We start from the raw sequence: 21,233 nt of genomic DNA on the forward strand, positions 1-21,233 counted from the left end.
TTTACGTGGCTGCTGTGTGCAGAACGTGTTCTGCTGTTGATCATAAAAGCTGCCGTTTCCATTTGATATTATCCAGATGCAACAAAATTCACAAAAGCCACAATGGAATTGCAATATAAGTAAATACTCTCCTCATCCGCAACATTGCCAGCAAAATGTGACCTCCACTATTATCTATAATAAAATCGCCTCTGCTTATCGCAGTTGACGGTTGTAAAAAAGTAAGCAAGAAAAGAATTTAAGGTTGGCTTTGACTTAATGAGTAGGATGGAGGGGAATGTTCCCCTTCTGGTCTCTATATCTTTGCCCTGGCAAGTTTCACCCCCAGTGGAGATTAAAATTATACTACTTATTTACAACAGCGCAATAATTTTTTAAAAGGTCACTAAAAATAAATTGTTTTCCAGTCATTTTGTATATAAACAGCTCTGTTTTAACATTGTTCTTGCATGTGCTCTGGTGCACGCAACGTAATAACAGAAGTGGTTAGAAACCAAAGTAATTTGGGGTAATAGCATTTCATATCATTAAATGGGCTAAACTATGAGCTATAGCTCACTCCTGAACCTTTAACACAGCTGAACATGGGATTACTGTATGATCCGAAGGCTTCCAAAAGGAAAAAAAAAAAACATTTATTAAAAAAAGAAAATGCTATAAAAAAAGTAATTACAGTGAATATACTGTAGTTGTTAAGCTTGTTTTGGGGATGCATGATGCTGCAAATTTGTCCGATTTCCAAAATTGATATTCTCCATTGTAGTTAGACTGTACATTACTGTTGTACATATCAATAGCACCATGTGTTTCCTTTTCCAACAATGTAACTACTTTAACTGTAATGCTTGGTGCAGATGCAGACAGTTTCCAAGTGCTTGCAAGCACTCAAGGATTTACTTAATCTCAAATATCTAAAGCAGGTCTCATTTAATTTGGCAGAACATTTCATTCTCCTCCATCAACCGACACCATCAATGTGCCCTATACTGAGACCATTACTCCCATCCACCCACCCATGCTCTGGAACAAACAAATAAGACAAGTTTATACAAAACATATGGATTTTCCGCATTTCATATGCTGTCCTTCAGTTGTTTTTGTTTATTGTCATTAAAAAAAAAAAAAAAAAAAAGCTTCACATACACAGCCTCTCCTCCTCTGAGCACATCAGACACCCATTAAGGCCACTGGCAAGCATGACCCTCATTTTCATCACAGAAAGAACAGAAGACAAGACATCAGATTAGCATTGTGGAATATGAAAACAGACGGAGATGCAAAACATACACAACACTGAAAAAGTACTTCTGACAGACAAAAGAACTTCAAAAACATATCACTATATGAATAAAGAATGTGCGTCTGCATATGGTAATTGAGGTAGAGAAAGATGGAGCCTTGAAGTACTGTATAGTTGAAAATATGGTTATTACAGTTTTAGCACACATGAAAGACCAAGCAACGTGTACTGAAACACAAGGAAAGTCATCTTTTATCCTAACTGGAAAGTCTGACTAATCAAAGAGGCCTTTAATGGAGCATGAGGCAGAGAAACACATGAGTGTTATTTGAGGTTGTGGAGGATGGACCTGAGGTTGAGGCAGAGGAAGGTGTGTGTGTGGTTGGATCTCCGATTAAGTTCTTGTATTTGGAGGTGGAGGGAGGACAGTTCAAACAGACGGCGGTTCTTCCTGGACAAAAATCAAAGAAATACACCCGTCAGTCCAAAGACATTCAATGAAATATAGTCCCATGGGTAAGCACACTCCAGTAGTAGACCAGTGTACTACAGCTGTATAACTAGTCCTCTCTGGCTGGGTATACACTACTTGGCTGAACAGGCCAAGAATGAAGTTTAAAAGTTAGATCTGACAAAAACTTGATGACCAGTTGACTAGGTTAGTGAACACACTCTTAACCTGTTGAGTCCAGGAAATAGATACACTACTAAACTTCTCCAGATGTAAAAGGTGCTTTAGTAGAAAAGTCAGGGATTACCAAAGTTATTTGGATTTATCGTCTGGGAACCATGAATGTCTGTACAAAAGTATGTGTCGATCCATCGTATAGTTGTTGAGATATTTAAGTCTGGACCAAAGAGGTTGACCGACTGACCAACCAACATTTCCATCCCTAGAGCTGCAGTCACAGCTATTTTGGGAAACGGTGAAGGCGTGTGTTAAATACGATTTCAGCACACACAAAGATCAACTAAATACATGACTGCCACAATCTAGAAATTATTAGATGTAGACCGTAAAAATTGTTCTGCAACACAAACTGTGGCTATGATTGACCTAAATAATCCTATGGTTCCCCTCGAGGTCGGGACGTTCCACTTCCAGGATTGCTCCGTTGCTGATGGAAATTCCGCAGGATTTCACTCATTTACACAGGATGTCCGTTACCTTGGGCTTTCTTTGTGTTGGCATTTTAAACTCCAGTGAATATATGAGGACTATGGTTAACTGCTCCTCAGATCTCTGCAGGGTAAACCCAGACAGCTAGCTAGACTATCTGTCCAATCAAAGTTTTCTGTTGCACGACTAAAACAACCTTTTAACGTGTTAATGTTCCACCAAAACAAGTTTTTGTTTGTTTTGTTTTGCAGGGGCACCGTTGCTCCGTACGGCGCGTAGCGCCGCCTAAGACGATTGTGATTGGTTTAAAGAAATGCCAATAAACCAGAGCACGTTTTTATCCCATCTCGGAATGCTGTGTGGACTCACCTGACCCTCCTCTGCATCGCTGTGGAAGAGGGTCTGGCAATGTAAGACTAGGCCCAAGATCAAGCTGAGAGTTCACGAGATAATCAACAGGGTAGCAAATGAAAACATTCATGCTACACAAAATTACATTTATGTTTTCAGACGTTCCTCTAATCTTTGCTTTTTTTCCCCTACTACTCAAGTCACAAGTCTAAAAGGTTCCGGAACCACTGTAATAGTCCACATGGGGTCCACATAGCTCCCTCTGTCCATGTTCAAATCACATGTCAAAACTCACCTTTTTAGAGCTGCTTTCAATTTGATTAACGTGGGTGGATTTTAGTGTGTGGATCGGGCCGCATTTTTCTGTCCGAGCCCGGCCCGCATCCGAGCCCGGCCCGCGTCCGACAGAGCAGTAACCGAACCCGAGCCCGACAGGCATTAAGTTATTTATGTCCGAGCCCGACACAGTTAAAATCAAATTTTTTTCTCATACTAATGACACATGTACGTTTGTTTGTGTGGAAAGCCCATTTTTATTAAGCAACTGTAGGAAGGCATTCGGAAATGTCAACAGATGAGCGTATCAGCGCACACGGGGCAACAAGCGCACATTAAAGTGATGGTTCGGAGTAATTTCACCCTAGGGTCCTTTGCACCATGACCTCGAGCCAAACACCCCCCCAGAAGCTTTTTTCACATGGGTCCAACATTGTGAGAGTTAGCGTAGAGTAGCGTTATCAGCTGAATAGCTGAGCGCAGGGGCTAATGGACCCACGTTTGTATCTTGTAAATGACCCCACTAATAATGCCCGAAATGATACCAAACTTCTACACTAGTACAAATAGGTTATGCATTCATAAAACGATGGATTGGAAAGTTTGTAAGTACACCAGAAGTTTATGAACACTTGCCTGCTCTCTTCTGCTCTCTGTTGCTGCTGCTGCTACCTGCAGTTAGACGAGTGCTTAGGGCCGTCTACAAATTACTACACCGAAAAGCGATACAACAAAAATATTTATTAATTTAATGATTAAAAAAAATAATATTTTTGTTGCATCTCTTTTCGGTGTTGTAATTTGTAGACGGCCCTAAGCACTCGTCTTACAGCAGCAACAACAACAGCAGAGAGCAGAAGCCAGCAGGCAAGTGTTATTTACATAAACTTCTGGTGTACTTACAAACTTTACAATCCATTGTTTTATGAATGCATAACCTATTTGTACTAGTGTAAAAGTTTGGTATCATTTCGGGCATTATTAGTGTCGACGGGTCCCGACGGGTCGGTTCGGGTATCCATCCTCTAGTGTGGATTTATTTTCAAAACACTCTGTAAAGTGTCTTTGAGTGTTGTAAAAAGCCCTATATAAAAAAAAAATGCATTGTGATTATTATGATGTCATTGCCTATCCCTGGGAAAAAGAATACAAATAGTAGTAGAAGTATACAGTATAACTGAGCTCATATCTGGACCCAGGTTGAATATTTCTCAGATATAGATTAGTCTGTAAAAGAAACGATAATAGTGTGTATGGCTGCATATGTCCGAGCCTGCGGGTATTTACTACCAATGATCAGAAGTTAATCCTTGTTCAGTGTGTGGTATTATCAGTATGGAGTAGAGTGTGTCTACCTGATGCTGGAGAGCTTCTGTAGGAGAATGGAGAGCTTCTCCAGTGTCGGGAGCTCCAGACGAGGGTTTTTAAGAAGCTGGGAGGCCGCGCGGAAAAACTCCTCACAGCTACATGACTCCAGGAAGGGATTTAAGTAGCCTACAAGTACACAGACGAAGCAAAGAAAGAAATATATTATAAAAACAATTTATCTTACGAACAACACATTGTTTATGCAATGTTAAAACTTCAGAGGAGATGGAAATGATCAACTTCAGCTTTGCATAGAAATCAAAACTACATGGATGAACAAACAGACCGTGACAACACTTTAACGATCAAACTGAGTTCGCCGGGGACACAGATGCTGGTCAGATTGAGAGACCGATGACTGTATTTGGAAGAGCTCTCATATTGTCACTGTTAACCCCCCCAACCAAACCATAACCTCACACACCCACACAGGGAGATCAAAAAGAGGAAGGACAACAGCATCAGTGCACACAGATGGGAGCTGCACATTTTTTTAATTAATAAATTCCTAAAGTTTCTCGATTCCTTTTGTTTCTGCTAAAGTCACATCGCTGCTCCTTTTAAAACTAACTCTCCCCTGTCTTCGACCACGCACAAGTGTGAGGAAGAATACAATATGAGCCACAGAGGGGACTTTTTTTTGGCTGGTACAGAGGTTCTGCTGACATCAAATCAAAGCAGAGGATTGGACCGGGAGGAACAGGATCAGGTTCAGATAAGACGGGTAGGGTAGACTCTGATAATATGAGAAGGATAAAGCAGGAAGGAATAGTTTGGTCAATCCATGTTTCCAGCAATCACCTCAAGATTATAAAACTACAATAATGCATGTTACTGACCGTGACCATGTACAATGTCTATACGTTGTTCTTGCTTGCTTTGCATTTTTCACTCAAACTTTCTGGGGAATATTTAGTGCAGTGTCTTCTAGTGGCTGGACAATATGGTTATCAACAAAACTATGTACGTGCAGATGAAAAGAAATCCTTTAGTCCAACAAAGTTGTGAGGTTAGGAGAGGTCAGAGGCTGCAACTAATGATTATTTTACTTTGATTAATCGGTTAATTATTACTTTTTGATTAATTCATAAATCATTTGAACAATAAAATGTCACAAAAGAGAGCAAGGTGATGTCACCCAGAGTGTTGCTTTTTATTTGCGTGTTTTGTCCGACCAAATAAAAAAACCTGAAGATATTTACAGTGATATAAAACAAAGAAAAGCAGCAAATTGTCACATTTTCATTTTCAGGTCTGCCTTTTTTCAAAATAACTTAACAAGTCACTGATTATCAAATTGTTGATTAATTTACTGTCAATTGACTACTCATTTTCGCACTAGAGATAACATAAAAGCTGTAGTCATATTTGTGTTATTGGAAATTGTGACCACTTGGTTTAATTTTTCAATATCTTTCAAATGGGTGATAGTTGATTCAAAACTTATGAGTTAATTAGAATAAGGTAGTTTGCAACTAGCACTTTTATCTTATTATGTATTTCAGAGGCACTGAGTGATATCGTATCTTATTAGGAGCCTAATGAATGTTGGGAGCACCTCTGTGAACACCGCCCAGTCCTCTGATGGGTGTTTATACTTTTAATGTGTGCTACATTCTACACATATGTGGCTATATGGAGAAATACAGACACATTCCTCATGGGTTTGATGGTTGACAACATAGGTGCTTTGGGACACATTAAATAGTCAGAAACAGGGGAAACAAAGTCCTTTTCTAAATTAGTATAACTATGTAACTGAACTTTATACAAGCAGTCAAGTTGTCACAGTATGACCACAGACGTCCTGTATGTGTGTGTGTGTACAACTTGACATTTTGGTTCCCTTTTGTTTTATTGGCAACCTTCAGGTGCAAACCTTTCTCCCCCCTCTTCCTCACCCCTTTCCCGTCTCTCCTCGTTACTGCTTGTAAAACACAATAATTAGCAGACTTACAATCCCCCTTGAAACACAGAAAATATGTGTACACACACACACACACACACTCATCCTCACCCCGGACCCCTCCAGTATATGGATCTGCTGTGTATTACTGAAGCATACAGCAATCTTAAATGATAATGCTCATAATCTAGCCGTAGCATATCCCCCCCCCCCAATGGAAACACTGCAGCTGTGCTCTCCCCTCGTCCACCTCTGTCAAGTCTTTTGTCCTGCTATAAAAGATCCAGGGGGCGGTGGAGGTTCAAGGTTTTATGACAACTTCTAAATCTTTTGCCTGACCAGTGTGTATGATTGATGTGAGCTCAAACAACCCATTACTTTTCACATGTGTTTTTTATGTGGGGATGATATGGAGTGATGCTGCAGGAGGAGCTGGCATAAATTATAGTAAAGAGTGATAGTAAAGTCTGGGCTAGAAAAGTGATCACAGCAGCTTGATGGATGAAAATCTTTAAACAAACTAATTGAATTAGGAAACTGCACTGCACAGAGTGTGATGGTGGTGACCAACATGCAGGTTGCTGTGTTGTTTTCCTTTGATCATGCTTGTGCCTGAACCCTCAATTTGTGTCGCCTACTTACGGGAATGTTCAGTTAGCTGCATGAAGATGTCTACAGGTGTGTGCAGGCCTCCACGGCCAGCCCGGAGCATCGACAGCAGCACACACACTCCTCCGTAGTGGATGAATAGGCCTCGGCTCTCCTCAGACATCAGCTCGGTACGGAGACTGTCCAGAGCCTGGGCCAGCACATCCGCTGCGGACAGGAGAGAGACGTATGTACATACAGAAATACTTGATTTAGTTTTAAGACCAAAAGAATGTCAGAAATTCTCACTGTTAAGTGCCTGGAACCACCAAATGTTTTAAAATGTTGATTAGTTGATTATTTTTTTTTGATCGACTAATTGTTGCAGCTCTAATCTCATCTTTGTACTATATAGTCTTTTTAGCATTTTGCCTGTTAAGCAGCGGGATACTTGTCTTCCATCTATGCTTTCCCCATCTTATCCCCACTATCCAAGCTGTGTTTCCATTCTTTCTCATACTCCACCTCTGTACTTTGGCCTTACTGCTTGCCATTCTTCTGTCCAGAACCCATTCAAGTCCAGAACCCATTTTGCCTGACAAATTCAAAACATATATATGTACAAGTTTTCTCAATAAGCCATGCAGAGCTACAGGAAGCAGCAAGACATTAGCACAGTGTTACGACCCCTCCCTTTTCTGCCTGCTGTTGGCTTCTCTGGCTTTCCTGACTGAGCTGGCAGTTTGGGAGGGTTCGTCAACTAATTGGAGGACACCTGGGTAGGCCTCAACCAAGATATTTATTACCCCTTTTCCACCAACAAGAACCAGGTGCTGGTTCAGAGCTAGAGCTAGTGCCGGTTCGGAGTTGGATCAACTGACGAGCCTCCAAAGAAGCGGTTTGCTTTTCCACAGGCTAAAGAGCCGGCACAGAGCCAGGTCTCACGTCACTGTATACGTCTCATCGTTCAACCACGCAAAGCAGTACCAAGCAGTAATATATGATCTGTGATGACCTCAAATAGTACTGAGAATTTCTGAAGTTCTAAGAAAATGCTTTTCAAATGTCCAAAACTGCCGGATTTATTCAACCTGACATAAGATAAAAGCTTTCTTATTTTATTCTGGACTGATTTTGGTTAGCTCGGTCTCAGAATGGTACCTATTATGTGTAAGATCCCAGAAAATCTGAGAGGGAAGAAACATCTTTCCATTATTTTCAATCTGGATTCACATCAATCCAGAGAAGGAGAGAAGACAAACCTGGTAAGCAGACAGACAGAAATAAGTCTCTATAGAGACATGTTGATGGAGCCCTCGAGCATTACGATGCAGATACGGCCAGCCAGTTCAAAGGAGAGTTTCATAAAATATGTCAGGATATGTACACTGCACCCACTGAGTGCACTAAGATTTATAGTGTGGAAGGCCAGGGAGTAAAATGTGGATGCAGCTACAAGCTCCTTGCCCTTTTCAAATATCTGGATCAGAAAAAAACTAAGAGCATAAAGCCACGCTAGTGGCACTGTGAGACTAATGCTCTTTGTAAAGAAAACAAAGTTGTAAGATAGATGTAAGAAGAGGTCCAAAAATTGTTTGGGGTGGATGGGAGTTTGCAGATATCTGGTTACAAACCAAAGCACTGGAGAAATTAAAATTTTAACCTGATGATGGCGCTCCTTTGGGGAGCATGAATGTCTGCCCTAGTTTCACAGACATCCAATATTTGTGGAGATATTTTACTTACTTACCAAAAATGTCCATTTGTTGGTGGCGGAAGATGAAAACTCAAGAACCAACAAATGTATTGGGATACATCCTCTGGAGACCTTGAGTATTGGTACAAAAATGCATAGCAATCCATCCAATAGAAGTCTAGACGGTTCAAAATATCAAACTCTTTTTGGCACTTTAAGAAATGTCAGGGGATCACTAAAGTCATTTGCAATGATCCTCTGTATGTATGTTTAACATTTCATGGCATTCAATAGCTGTTATGATATATTTCAATATAGACTACAGGGGTGGACAGACTGACATCGCCATCCCTTGTGCCGCAGTGCTAGAAAACCTGTGTATGCCCTGATAAGCTGATATGATTAAACCTTCCCCTGGCCAGCAGTGTTTCATCAATTGTACAAGATGGAGTACACAAACAGGACAGCTTTCGTCGTCTCTGCTTTGCACTCAAACTGAAATATGTACGTGAATTAGCAGTGACGTGGATTTAAATGTGAAGTAAGAAGTTTACACAGCATGCTAAGTATGTGTAAGACCCAGTTACTGGTTTTAACCCCCCTGCTGTTTCTGTGGATTCACACCTACACAGGGGGAGTGCTGGCTTAGTGGGAAGTGATAAGCAACAGCAGGTGTGCGGCTCACACTTTCTGTCTGATTAGGATTCTGAGCAGCAACTAAATTAGACTGCCATGACATCACTACACCATGGATGGTTACAAACCTTTCCTTTTTATCTGCTTTTGATTAATACAAATATTAATATGAACATGGGTTAAGTGTAATCTAATTAAAACATGAATCATAACAAGTCAATCGCTTAAATTCAGTCTGCGATGCCAGCAGTAGATACACAAAATAATTCAGTGTTCTGTGATTTCTCAACATGGGAGATTGAACAATCTTTGCAGCTATTGTGACAGTACAATTATGTGTAATGGATGGAAAACAACAACAATAATAAACCATTGTGTGGAATCAACTAAGCTTAACAGCTTTCCACAGCTGAGCGGATTCTAGTGCTGAATCAGTTTAGACATATAATCAATGAGTTGATCAACAGAAAATCGATCGCAAACTTTCGATCATTAATAAACTGTTTAAAGTGCTCATATTATGCTCATTTTGAGGTTCATACTTGTTAGAGGTTGAACCAGAATAGGTTTACATGGTTTCATTTTCAGAAAACACCATATTTTTGTTGTACTGCACATTGCTGCAGCTCCTCTTTTCACCCTGTGTGTTGAGCTCTCTGTTTTAGCTACAGAGTGAGACATCTCATTTCTATTCCATCTTCAAAGGAAAGGGAAAAGCCAAAAAGCATAATATGAGCACTTTAAGTAATTTAACTAGCAAAGAATATTTGCTGGTTCCTCCTTCTCAAATTTGAAGATGTATTGCTAGATTGTTGTATATTGAACATCTTTGGGTTTTGGACTGTTGGTCAGACAAAACAAGCAATTTAAGGATGTTACCTTTGGCTCTAGGAAATTGGGTATTTTTCACACATTAACACATTCAACACATGCTGTTTTTATGACACATTACTAAATTATGGACATATAATCAGGATAGTAGGTTAGAATAACCCAACGCCCTATCGATTAATCAAATAAATAATCAAATCACACATTTATTGATAATGAAAATAACCACAGCCCTACCCGATTCATTATTCTAACCTACTATCCTGATTTTATGTCCACAATTTAATGCCCAATTGCATTTTCCAAATATAATGCTTAAGATACAGTATGTAGTATTGTTACCTTGTGTGACAGTGCGGAGGATGATGAGGGAGGAGAGGATGCGTGTGTGAGGACAGGGGCTGCGGTAAAGGGGCCAGCTCCTGCAGGGTCCACCAGCAGCCCCGCTGCAGGATTTGGGCAGGTCTGGATCTTCAGACTGAGGCACTGTTAACTGGGCTGGGGGCTTTGATACTTCCTCTCCTATCCGCCGCAGAGTGGCAGATAGTGCTACATGCTGTGCAGATACAAACAAACAAACACACGCATACAAATGCTGCTTATTGCTCAGAATTCATGACTGTGCCAGCAGTCAGTTACATACAAAAGAATTGATATGACTACAATGATCTGTATCAAACGCCAGTGTAGAAAATACACGCTCAACCTGACAGGGAGCCGGGCGGGCTTCTTCTCAAAATAACTTATGGAGCCAATGAATCAGACCAATAAACAACAGCTACTATCCAATATTTATGTTTTTTCCAAAGCAGTGAAGAGCTGGTGGTTTACAAACTTAATACATCCCTCTCTCCCTGTCTACTACACCCTCTCCCCAAAGTCTCTATCAGCTCCATAGAGACACAATATTTTGAGTTATCTCCCTTCTTACATTTATACATCGTGGCCCGATAGTGGTTGTTTTTTGTCTTAAAAGTGAACACATATTGCAGCAATAAGGGAGCATGTGATTTCAGTTGAACATCAAGCATGTCACTGAGCAGATATGACACGGCCTGACAAACAAACGTGAGTTCCAAGCTCCCTGCAGCAGGACTGGAAAAGAATACTGAAGCTTGGAAGTTGGAGGCACTGGTTATAGAATTGGGGTACAGGGGCAAGGGGTGAAGGCTGGAGGATAGCTCATATTCGTGATTGAGAGGTTGGCCAATGAGCTAAAGTGAAGGGTTAAGGGAGGCTGGTATATGGCCTTCACAATAGGATAAGCCTACGAAGTGGGATTGGACAATCAAGCAAAATTGTCCTTTCACGCGTCGTCCCTTCAACCAGAAACGGCTGATGTACAGTATTTGTCATGGAGGGCTCTCGAGGGGCTCATGACCCTTGTCATAGCTGCAAAGACAGGGACAGCCTGTTCTAATGTCTAGACTCTGTTCAACACACAGAGACAGGCAGGCGACTTCAGATAACCACGCTTCTCATCTGAACACAAGATGGAACTCGACAGGACCTCCAAACATTAAAGCCCGCCGTGCTGTGAAGGGAGATGGAGCGATAAAGTGGATATCCCCTACTTGAAGTGGATGTGTACCTCTCTGATGTGTAGCTATGTCTTGAGGGAAAACTGTGAGCGTCGTGTTTGGTTTCTGCTGCAGTTACAGTGGTGTGAAAAAGTGTTTGCCCCCTTCCTCATTTCCTGTTCCTTTGCATGTTTGTCACACTTAAGTGTTTCGGAACATCAAACCAATTTAAACAATAGTCAAGGACAACACAAGTAAACACAAAATGCAATTTGTAAATGAAGGTGTTTATCATTAAAAGGAGAAAAAAAATCCAAACCATCATGGCCCTGTGTGAAAAAGTGATTGCCCCCTAAACCTAATAACTGGTTGGGCCACCCTTAGCAGCAACAACTGCAACCAAGCGTTTGCGATAACGTGCAATGAGGCTTTTACAGCGTCCTGGAGGAATTTTGGCCCCTCCTCTTTGCAGAATTGTCCTAATTCAGTTACATTAGAGGGTTTTCGAGCATGAACGGCCTTTTTAAGGTCATACCACAACATCTCAATAGGATTCAGGTCAGGACTTTGGCTAGGCCACTCCAAAGTCTTCATTTTGTTTTTCTTCAGCCATTCGGTGGTGGACTTGCTGGTGTGTTTAGGATCATTGTCCTGCTGCAGAACCCAAGTTCGTTTCAGCTTGAGTACACGAACAGATGGTCGGACATTCTCCTTCAGGATCTCTTGGTAGACAGCAGAATTCATAGTTCCTTTTATCACGGCAAGTCTTCCAGGTCCTGAAGCAGCAAAACAGCCCCAGACCATCACACTGCCACCACCATATTTTACAGTTGGTATAATGTTCTTTTTATGAAATGCAGTGTTCCTTCTACGCCAGATATACTTGGACACACACCTTCCAAAGAGTTCCACTTTTGTCTCATCGGTCCACAGAATGTTGTCCCAAAAGTCTTGGGGATCATCAAGATGTGTTCTGGAGAAATTGAGACGAGCTTTGATGTTCTTTTTGCTCAGCAGTGGTTTTCTCCTTGGAACTCTGCCATGCAGGCCATTTTTGCCCAGTCTTTTCCTGATGGTGGAGGCATGAACGCTGACCTTAACTGAGGCAAGTGAGGCCTGCAGTTCTTTGGACGTTGTTGTGGGGTCTTTTGTGACCTCTTGGATGAGTCGTCGCTGCGCTCTTGGGGTAATTTTGGGCGGCCGGCCACTCCTGGGAAGGTTCACCACTGTTCCATGTCTTCGCCATTTGTGGATAATGGCTCTCACTGTGGTTCGCTGGATTCCCAAAGCTTTGGAAATGGCTTTATAACCCTTTCCAGACTGATAGATCTCAATTACTTTCTTTCTCAATTGTTCCTGAATTTCTTTGGGTCTCGGCATGATGTGTAGCTTTTAAGGATCTTCTGGTGGACCTTACTGTGTCAAGCAGCTCCTATTTAAGTGATGCCTTGATTGTGAACAGGTGTGGCAATAATCAGGCCTGGGTGTGGCTAGAGAAATTGAACTCAGGTGTGGACAACCACAGTTATAGTATGTTTTAACAAGGGGGGCAATCACTTTTTCACACAGGGCCATGATGGTTTGGATTTTTTTTCTCCTTTAATAATAAACACCTTCATTTACAAATTGCATTTTGTGTTTACTTGTGTTGTCCTTGACTTTTGTTTAAATTGGTTTGATGTTCCGAAACACTTAAGTGTGACACACATGCAAAGGAACAGGAAATGAGGAAGGGGGCAAACACTTTTTCACACCACTGTATGTTGTGAAAGTGACCCAGCAGCTTTCTGTAGAATAACACTCATCTTTTGGGCCAAACACCAACAACTAAGAAAGGGCTAGGCCACAGAATTAAAAGCCTTTTGTTATAGAATGTAATCTCACTCCCCTGTTGTTGCTTTTTGACAGCCCAGATAATTTATTACAAAAGAAGGTGGATGATGCTGAAAGGGGTGGATATCCAACAACATTTTATTTGCGGAATACATATAAAATAAATAAAGAAATAATAATAACTAGCATCTCCTTGCTTCTGTGTTAAGGCAGTATTATGAAGCTACCCTCAGCCTGAGGTCACTGTCTTGATTATATCTCTTTTTACTGCAGAACTGCAGGTCATGTGACACCATCTGGCCTACAAATTACTTTTTGGCACACAGTCAGTACAAAATAAATGGCTGTCAAGCTAACAGGAACATTTCCTGAACATAAGACATACTGCTCTTTGAACTGTCACAATTTCAACCATTAGGCTGGCTTCTAAAATCCAGATATTATTTTGTGAAAATCTGTAAAACCTATAAAACAATGAGGCTAATAGCCCACAGACCCCATATGTTCTATTATTGCTGTAGTCATACTGTATGTTCTCTGATGCGTTCTATAATTACCCACAGGAATAATCACATCTTATCTTTACCTGTGTACTGCTGTCCATGTGTTTCAAAGCCCAGTGGATGAGGCGAAGAAGGTTGAGGAGGAGGTCAGGTTCTGACAAAGGAGTCTGATGAAGCTGATCTGCTAATAATGGCAGCACCTACAGAACCAGAGACAATTTCTGACTTTGATCGTGATAGAAAATTGTTAATTGATCTAATGCTCTTTTGTGGTCAAGACACCAAAAAGAGATCACAGTGAAGCTACAGTGAACATGCTACCTTAAGGCATTTCTCGTTGAGTACGATCTCTGGAGGCAAAAATTGGCCAACACCTTTCCCTTTGTTTGCTGCTACTGATGAGAACGTCTGTCCATCAAGTACCCAGTCCAGTAGAAGGACCAGAAGCTTTAGTGGTGTGGGACTGGAGCTGCCCTGAAGGAAGGAGGGTGAAAAACGGGTTTAAATGATATTGCGGTGGCCGGGTTAGCTCAGTTGGTAGACGCACGTATATAGAGGTTTATTCCTCGACGCAGTGGTCACGGGTTCGACTCCGACCTGCTGCCCTTTGCTGCATGTCATTCCCCCTCTCTCTCCCCTTTCATGTCTTCATCTGTCCTGTGAAAATAAAGGCCTACAAATTCCCCCCAATAAAATGATATTGCAATGATAAAGCAGTCATCTGCAATTAACATCACAAAATGCTGACTTTAGTAATAGTTTTTTTATCAGATGTCAGATACGCATCTTGATCTGGATTCTACATTATGTCCAGCATGGAGTAACGATGAGCACCTAAGAAGTCAAGATTTAAAGAAATGTGACTATAAGTTATAGTATTTCTATTTAAAGCTCAGCCATGGGACATACTGGTGTATTCGGAAGTGTGAACATTACATCTAGAATGTGATTTCACTGGGGAGCCTAAAGGTGTTGATTAAACTGTGGAAAAGGTATGGTAATAGAATGAAAGTTTTGCCTCAGTCAATGTTCTCTGAATAGGGAAAGAAAGATATCAACCTGGCAATGACAAGTACAGCTGTATCCACTGAGCTCAACTATATCCACTGATAATTCATCTTCATCAACAACAATGACAATAACAAAATCACAAACTATGATTTATCATGTCAGCTGGCAGGATGAGTGTGGTTTGGGGAGGACTGTTGTGCCGTTTCCAGCTTGAATATGTGTAAATGCGTGTTAGTGTGTAACCATGCTAAATGATGTGCAGAGTGGTTTTTTCAAAAAACACATGGACATTAAATAAAGTAATGCAGACGTAACACAAACATACATTTATTTATTTATTTTTTTACACACAAATTTGTTGAACTACCTTGTTGCTGGGTTTTCCAGAGGCAGCCATTTTCTCCTTTTTAGCTGGTTTAATACACTCCATGGTCTTAGCACTCACTTTTTGACAGCCTCTCGATGCTATGCTGTGCTCATATTTCCTCTGGAAAAAAAAATTAATTAATAATCAAACTTAAACTAAATATATTAGACGTAAAAAAACATCTTTACATTCAACAAACTCCATGCTGCAAGAAATAAGGTTTTAAATTATTTGTAGGGTGTATAAGGTTCAGTCAGATTGTATGTTGGAATTTATAGTGCTTTCCATAGAAAACTGCCTTGACTCTAGTTATTAAAAAGCATGAAGCAATGATCAATGAACATCTGTGCACTGGTTAATAATATGTTCTTACCTGTAAGTTTTCAAGTCGAGCATTCACCCTCTTGGATTGGCTCTCCAACTTTTTATTCTGTTCATTGATGTGATTCAACTGTTGATTTAAAAACATTAAGTGTCAATGTGCTATGCAAGACTACGGTCTAGAAAAACATTCCTTAATTTTGTTTCATTCAATGGATAGAAATAGAAAAAAATGCAGATTTTGTGATTTGACATCACTTTTGTATTATTCAACATCCAAGAAGGTTATGTCATAGCGCCCTCCTGTGGTCCAAGGTAATAACTGTTCAGTATGAGCCTTCTACTCCTTCAAGGAAGTGAAGATTTAATCATTTTTGGTCGTTTTTTTATGAAGAAAGAAAATTCCTGTCAAACATCTTGGCACATTGAGTGGATATCAGGATTGGTTGCTGTAGACCCAACTTTGGATCTATTACTCTCAAAGCAAAAAAATATATAGCACTTTAATGTTCAGCCCCACAAATCATAAAGCCTGCACATTTACACAAAGTGATAAAATTAAGACTTTTAATCTTAATACGCTTTTAATCACATAAAAAATAAAAGTTCATTTAAGACACATGCAACATTTCAGCCCTTGAGTTAATAAAGTTTTAGAATGTTGTTGGACTTTATCCACCTGGCAGAAACCAACAACATGCAAACAGACAATCATGGTTTGTATGTGGTCACTTCTAACCTGTTTTTTCATGTTGTCATTCAGCTCCTTGATGGTGTCAAAGCTGGACTTGAGCCTCCTGTTCTCCTTAGTCCTCTCTCGAAGAAGATCCTGCAGCTGGCTCACCTCTTGCTGGTGTTTCTGGTGACCAATACATACACGTTGAAACACATGATGAACAATTCAACCACAACAACAATGCTTGAACGCTTTAGTGATGCATTACACTGACTCGAGTTTGCTATTCAAATTCTATAATAGTAAGTCCATTGCATCCCCCCTTGTGTGATTGGAAATCCTTACTGACCATGACAAAAAAAATGATATTGGCTTGGAAGGCCAATTTGTTTAATAAAAGCAATAGGTTCATAGATCAGGCTGGATTATTACATTGCAATACAGTGTATTTCCTGAATTATTACTAGCTGTATAATTTAGAAGTTTATCATTGAAGACCACAGAGTTACTTCCTGAAAGGAGACATGTGGTAGGGTGGAAGGAGTGGGAATGAGGTGTGGTAAAGAAACATAACACATCCCTTGTGTTGAATGTGACTGGATGGAGTCTATGTGTGTCTGACCTCCTCTACAGCTGGTATGCGAGTGTGTAGCATCTCCTCCAGCCCGGCCAGCCTCCCAACAGCCTCCTCTTGTTGCTTTAGCCTCCTCTCTTGCTCCTGCAGCTCCCTCTCCCATTGCTGCTGGCCCTGTCGCTCTGCCTGTACACACACACACACACACACACACACACACACACACACACACACACACACACACACACACACACACACACACACACACACACACACACACACACACACACACACACACACACACACATATACTTTGTATACTATAGAACACTGCTTTTCTAGTCCAAATTAACGTTTGAGTCTAAAACTCAAAACTATGAGTTAAGTATGGGAAAATGCAAACACAAATACACAGGCACACTTGTATCATAATATTCTCTGCATTTAAGTTTGTGTATAATGTTGTGCACACATCTGTAAGTATCCTCTAACAAAATACAAACTTACAGATTAGTCACTTTCTCTGTTTTGTATTTACTGATAAACCCTCATTACAATGTTTCTGCTCTCTCACCTTTAGTTGTTCATAGATGGTAAGCATCTCCTGGTACACCTTTGCTAGTACTAAGGGAGAAGAACGGCATGAGTCAGGGAGTTGGCAAGCTCTCTGCAAGTCTGCGTCGGTCTCAGTTTCTTGGGACCCAGGGCTACCATCCAGACAGGAAGGCAAGGTCACATCTGGACAAATAGAGGTATAATAGAAGGTAAGCCCAAGACTACCTCATTACCCATTTATAACTAAGGTTCTTAGGAAAAGTCATAAATGTCAGCAATAACAGGAAAGTAAATAAATCAATTGCAAGGACTCAGGTGAAATGCAGGGATTAATCAATGAGGCATATTTTATGATTCATTTTAAAACTGCAATCATATCAATGTGACTATACTTCAAAAGGACTTTTCAGGAAGTATCAGCCCTGAAATGTTTCAGCATCTGCTACTTTGAGTTTGCTAGGTAGTCAGTTCTACTCAGAAAGCACAAACACTGGTGACTGGTAACTTGTTCTGAGAACACACACACACGCACGCACGCACGCACACGCACGCGCGCACACACACACACACACACACACACACACACACACACACACACACACACACACACACACACACCTGTTTCTGTAAACAGCACCTGGGAGTCTTGAAGTGGAGCAGCTGTAGACTCCCCACTCAGGTCCTCATTACTGCCATGCAGACCATGATCACTAACAAACCTTAGAAAAGACAGCAACAAGCATTGATCAAGGCATAGTACTCAAACACAAATATGGAACACGGTAGCCTATTTGTAATCTCATTAGACTTACTGGTCAGGATGGTTGGTAACTGCTTTGAACAGCTCACGTAAAGCTTTGCTGTAGCATTTCAACTCTTTGCTTGGCCGTTTGGCTCTGTTGGTCAAAGTAAGCCTTTGTACAGCCTCTAAAATATTGAACAAAGCAATGTTAGGCGTAGCTCAAGGTGTGCCATTTTGTTTCATGTCAAGGATCATCGATTAGATGTGGTGTTAGATTAAGGTTCAGCAAACCTGTCGTTGGTAAGATTACTGTGCAAAATGTGTAACTTGCATTACACTGTAGGAGACCGTAAGGAATATAGTGAAGCTATAATCCATACGGTCACCCTTCACATCCTCTTACTTGTATTTAGTGAATATACATAAGTGTGCGCATCTGAGCATGTGAAGTGCACATACCCTCACCGGTTCCTGGTGTAATGTCTTCTGGCGGTGGCAACTAAAAAATAGGACAGAGTAAAATAGCACTGATTTGACATTTCTATTCTGTTCAGCGTGAGAATGTCACAACTGTGTTCAATTATCTGTAGTGATTTTGACTTTTCTGTCACATTCATAGCTGGAAGACAACTCATTATACTTGTAAAAGGGTGATGACTTATACTGACGTTATGACAACAAGCGAGCAGTGCAACATACTGTATTTGTTCATTCAATTTAGCTAGCGTTTACTGTTAAAGTACAGAAACGTTACACATGCTTTAGTTTTATTAAAGTGAACGTTCGCTAAAGTTGCCGTTAACTATCGCTAGCTAAATTATGGAAGTAACATTCAGCTCGGTAGCGTTAGTGATTGTTCTATATCTATGGGTGATACCATAGACATACACTGTATGGGTGATATACCACTGACAGATGAACTGACATGCTAGCTAGCTAATTTATGCATTGCTTCCACTAACAAGATGAGTGTTGTTAAACTCAAACCTGTTCCCTCCTCTCCAAATACTTCTGCTTAAGCTTCTCGACTGTGTCAACCACGTCGGTGTCTTTAAACAGGTTCATAGCTAGCGTAAACTGTGGCTATACTATTGAGAAACTGCAGGCTTGTGTTGTGTCTTCTTTGCTCCACTAGTGTCAAGATGGTCAAGAATCACAAAATAGAATACACATCCGGTTAATACTTTCAAATAAAAAAAAAAACCCGTTCTTTTATTATGTATCATTTTTGCTATTTGACGTACATTATTCTGAAATTCCAATCGCAAACTTCCGATATAATTCTACTTAACTACGAAAATTGACTTGACGTTTGTTCTTAACTGTATCGGGAAACATCATTGACATAGGGAAACATAGACAATCCAAATTTGGCGGATGAATGATCATGTGATGTTGAAACTTTTTGTTCCCCGCGAGTATAGCGCCCTCTAGCCATGGAGCGCCGATCAGTGGATTACAGATATCTAGACAAAACATTGGTAGGGAAACGGTTCCCAAAACTGTTTGAATCTTTTGAATGCACAAACAAAAATTACAGTAGGTTAATTCAATATGATATAGAATGGAAGACTGTAACATATGTGCTATCCAATAGTACTTGGTGACAGGCTATAAATAAAAAACAAACAAACAATAAAACAAAAAACGGTTATAGGCCTATTTGCGGTATTAACACGCTTTCTTCAGTTTAAAAATAACCAAGTAAATAATATTACATACTTTTTGTACTGTTTGTGTTTTATTTTTCTTATTTCATTTGGCTATAACACTATTCTTTGGAAATTTAGCTATGATATTTATGTCCTTTTTTTAAATTACATTTATGTAATTTTAAGTTAACTACATTTCTAACATAGGTCTTTTTAGTGTAATATGCTACTAACATCTGCTGTGTTGCCTAGTTGTACTGCTGACATTTACTGGCTATTTGTTGAAAAAAAGTGAGCTAATTAACCTCAAGTAGCTATGCTGCATTTTGAAGATGAAAAAGGCAATCATGGTTTCCATTTGGTCTAAAACCTGAATTTGAGTTTTATATATGAACACATTTCATCTCATTTCAGTTTTTGATGTCCTGAGGCAAACTACTTTTTTTTTTCTGAGGCTGATGGATGGAATGCCTTTCCCGTCCAGCCACATTGTAGTTACACCAATAAGCCAGAGAGTGTCAGTGCCTCATCACAGACAACAGGATCAGGCTCAGTCTGCTATTCTGTATTGTTTCTGTGCAGCCAATTTACCACCAGTCTTCAACCTACTGTTGAAACTTGCTAACAACAGAGAGTCCACTGGATATGAGCATCTCAATGATATCATATCAACAATCAATAATTACATAGATATGCTATGCTATTTCACCAACAAGACTGATCTACATGTTTTTGTTTAGGCTACTACACTTGTTCTGATTTATTAAATATTTTTGTCACACACATATCACAACAAAACTGTAACATATGGTATTGTAGGTCATAATTATGTTGTAAATGCATGGCTAAGTATACAGCAAAGTCATTTGTAAAATACATATAATAATATTAGAACAATTGAACTGCTGATATAACAACAACAATTATTTTGAATAATTAAAATACAGCAATTCCTTAGTAATACAATTGGTATAGCCTGCTTTAATAACACTATATACATTTTAAAATACAGTACTGCAAACTCACTGCCAGCTCAGATATCCATAACACAGACACATTCTGAGGCGCTGCAGGGATAAAGTAAGGACATTAAAGTGAGTCTTTGTTAGGGCTAGCCACAGATTAACCTTGCTGCTCCCTGAGTCCCTCTCTTGCCCACAGCATTTAGCCATTATGTTTGACAAGCAGTGCCAAGTTTGCTCTCGACTTTAATAGTCTACAACTAGGCTTTAAGATGAATGCCCTCTTTCTCTGTTTGGCTAATTAGCAGCCACTGCCATTAATACACATTCTCATAATTCAATCACTTTGTCCCTGCAGGCTCTCGCTGACGATGAGAGAAATAAACCTGCGAGAATACTAACACTGATCTTCATTAGAGAGCTATTTGCTTTGTCCACTTTATATGGAAATTACTGTTCTGTTAATTGGTCATAGAAGTTCCTCATTCAGGGCTTTGAGACAGTG

The 21,233-nt window shown here is 40.2% G+C and overlaps 1 protein-coding gene across 2 annotated transcripts; it reads right to left on the reverse strand.

Moving 5' to 3' along the window:
* Nucleotides 1-1,128: 1,128 nt before the first annotated feature.
* Nucleotides 1,129-19,259, reverse strand: ccdc138 (coiled-coil domain containing 138). Of its 2 annotated transcripts, none has more exons than XM_028591524.1 (15): nt 19,102-19,259; nt 18,580-18,613; nt 18,185-18,299; nt 17,991-18,091; nt 17,392-17,555; nt 16,866-17,003; nt 16,307-16,426; nt 15,620-15,697; nt 15,247-15,366; nt 14,190-14,342; nt 13,952-14,068; nt 10,355-10,568; nt 6,904-7,077; nt 4,343-4,481; nt 1,129-1,691 (listed from the first exon to the last, which is right to left on the reverse strand). In XM_028591524.1, the coding sequence occupies exons 1-15, from the start codon at nt 19,177-19,179 to the stop codon at nt 1,565-1,567; spliced, it is 1,872 nt and encodes a 623-aa protein (XP_028447325.1). In that variant the 5' UTR covers nt 19,180-19,259; the 3' UTR covers nt 1,129-1,564. The 2 variants fall into 2 exon arrangements, with proteins under 2 accessions (XP_028447325.1, XP_028447324.1); XM_028591523.1 differs by having other exon boundaries at nt 18,574-18,613.
* Nucleotides 19,260-21,233: the final 1,974 nt, after the last annotated feature.

Source organism: Perca flavescens, chromosome 11, assembly GCF_004354835.1.
Source record: "Perca flavescens isolate YP-PL-M2 chromosome 11, PFLA_1.0, whole genome shotgun sequence".
Lineage (NCBI taxonomy): Eukaryota > Metazoa > Chordata > Actinopteri > Perciformes > Percidae > Perca > Perca flavescens.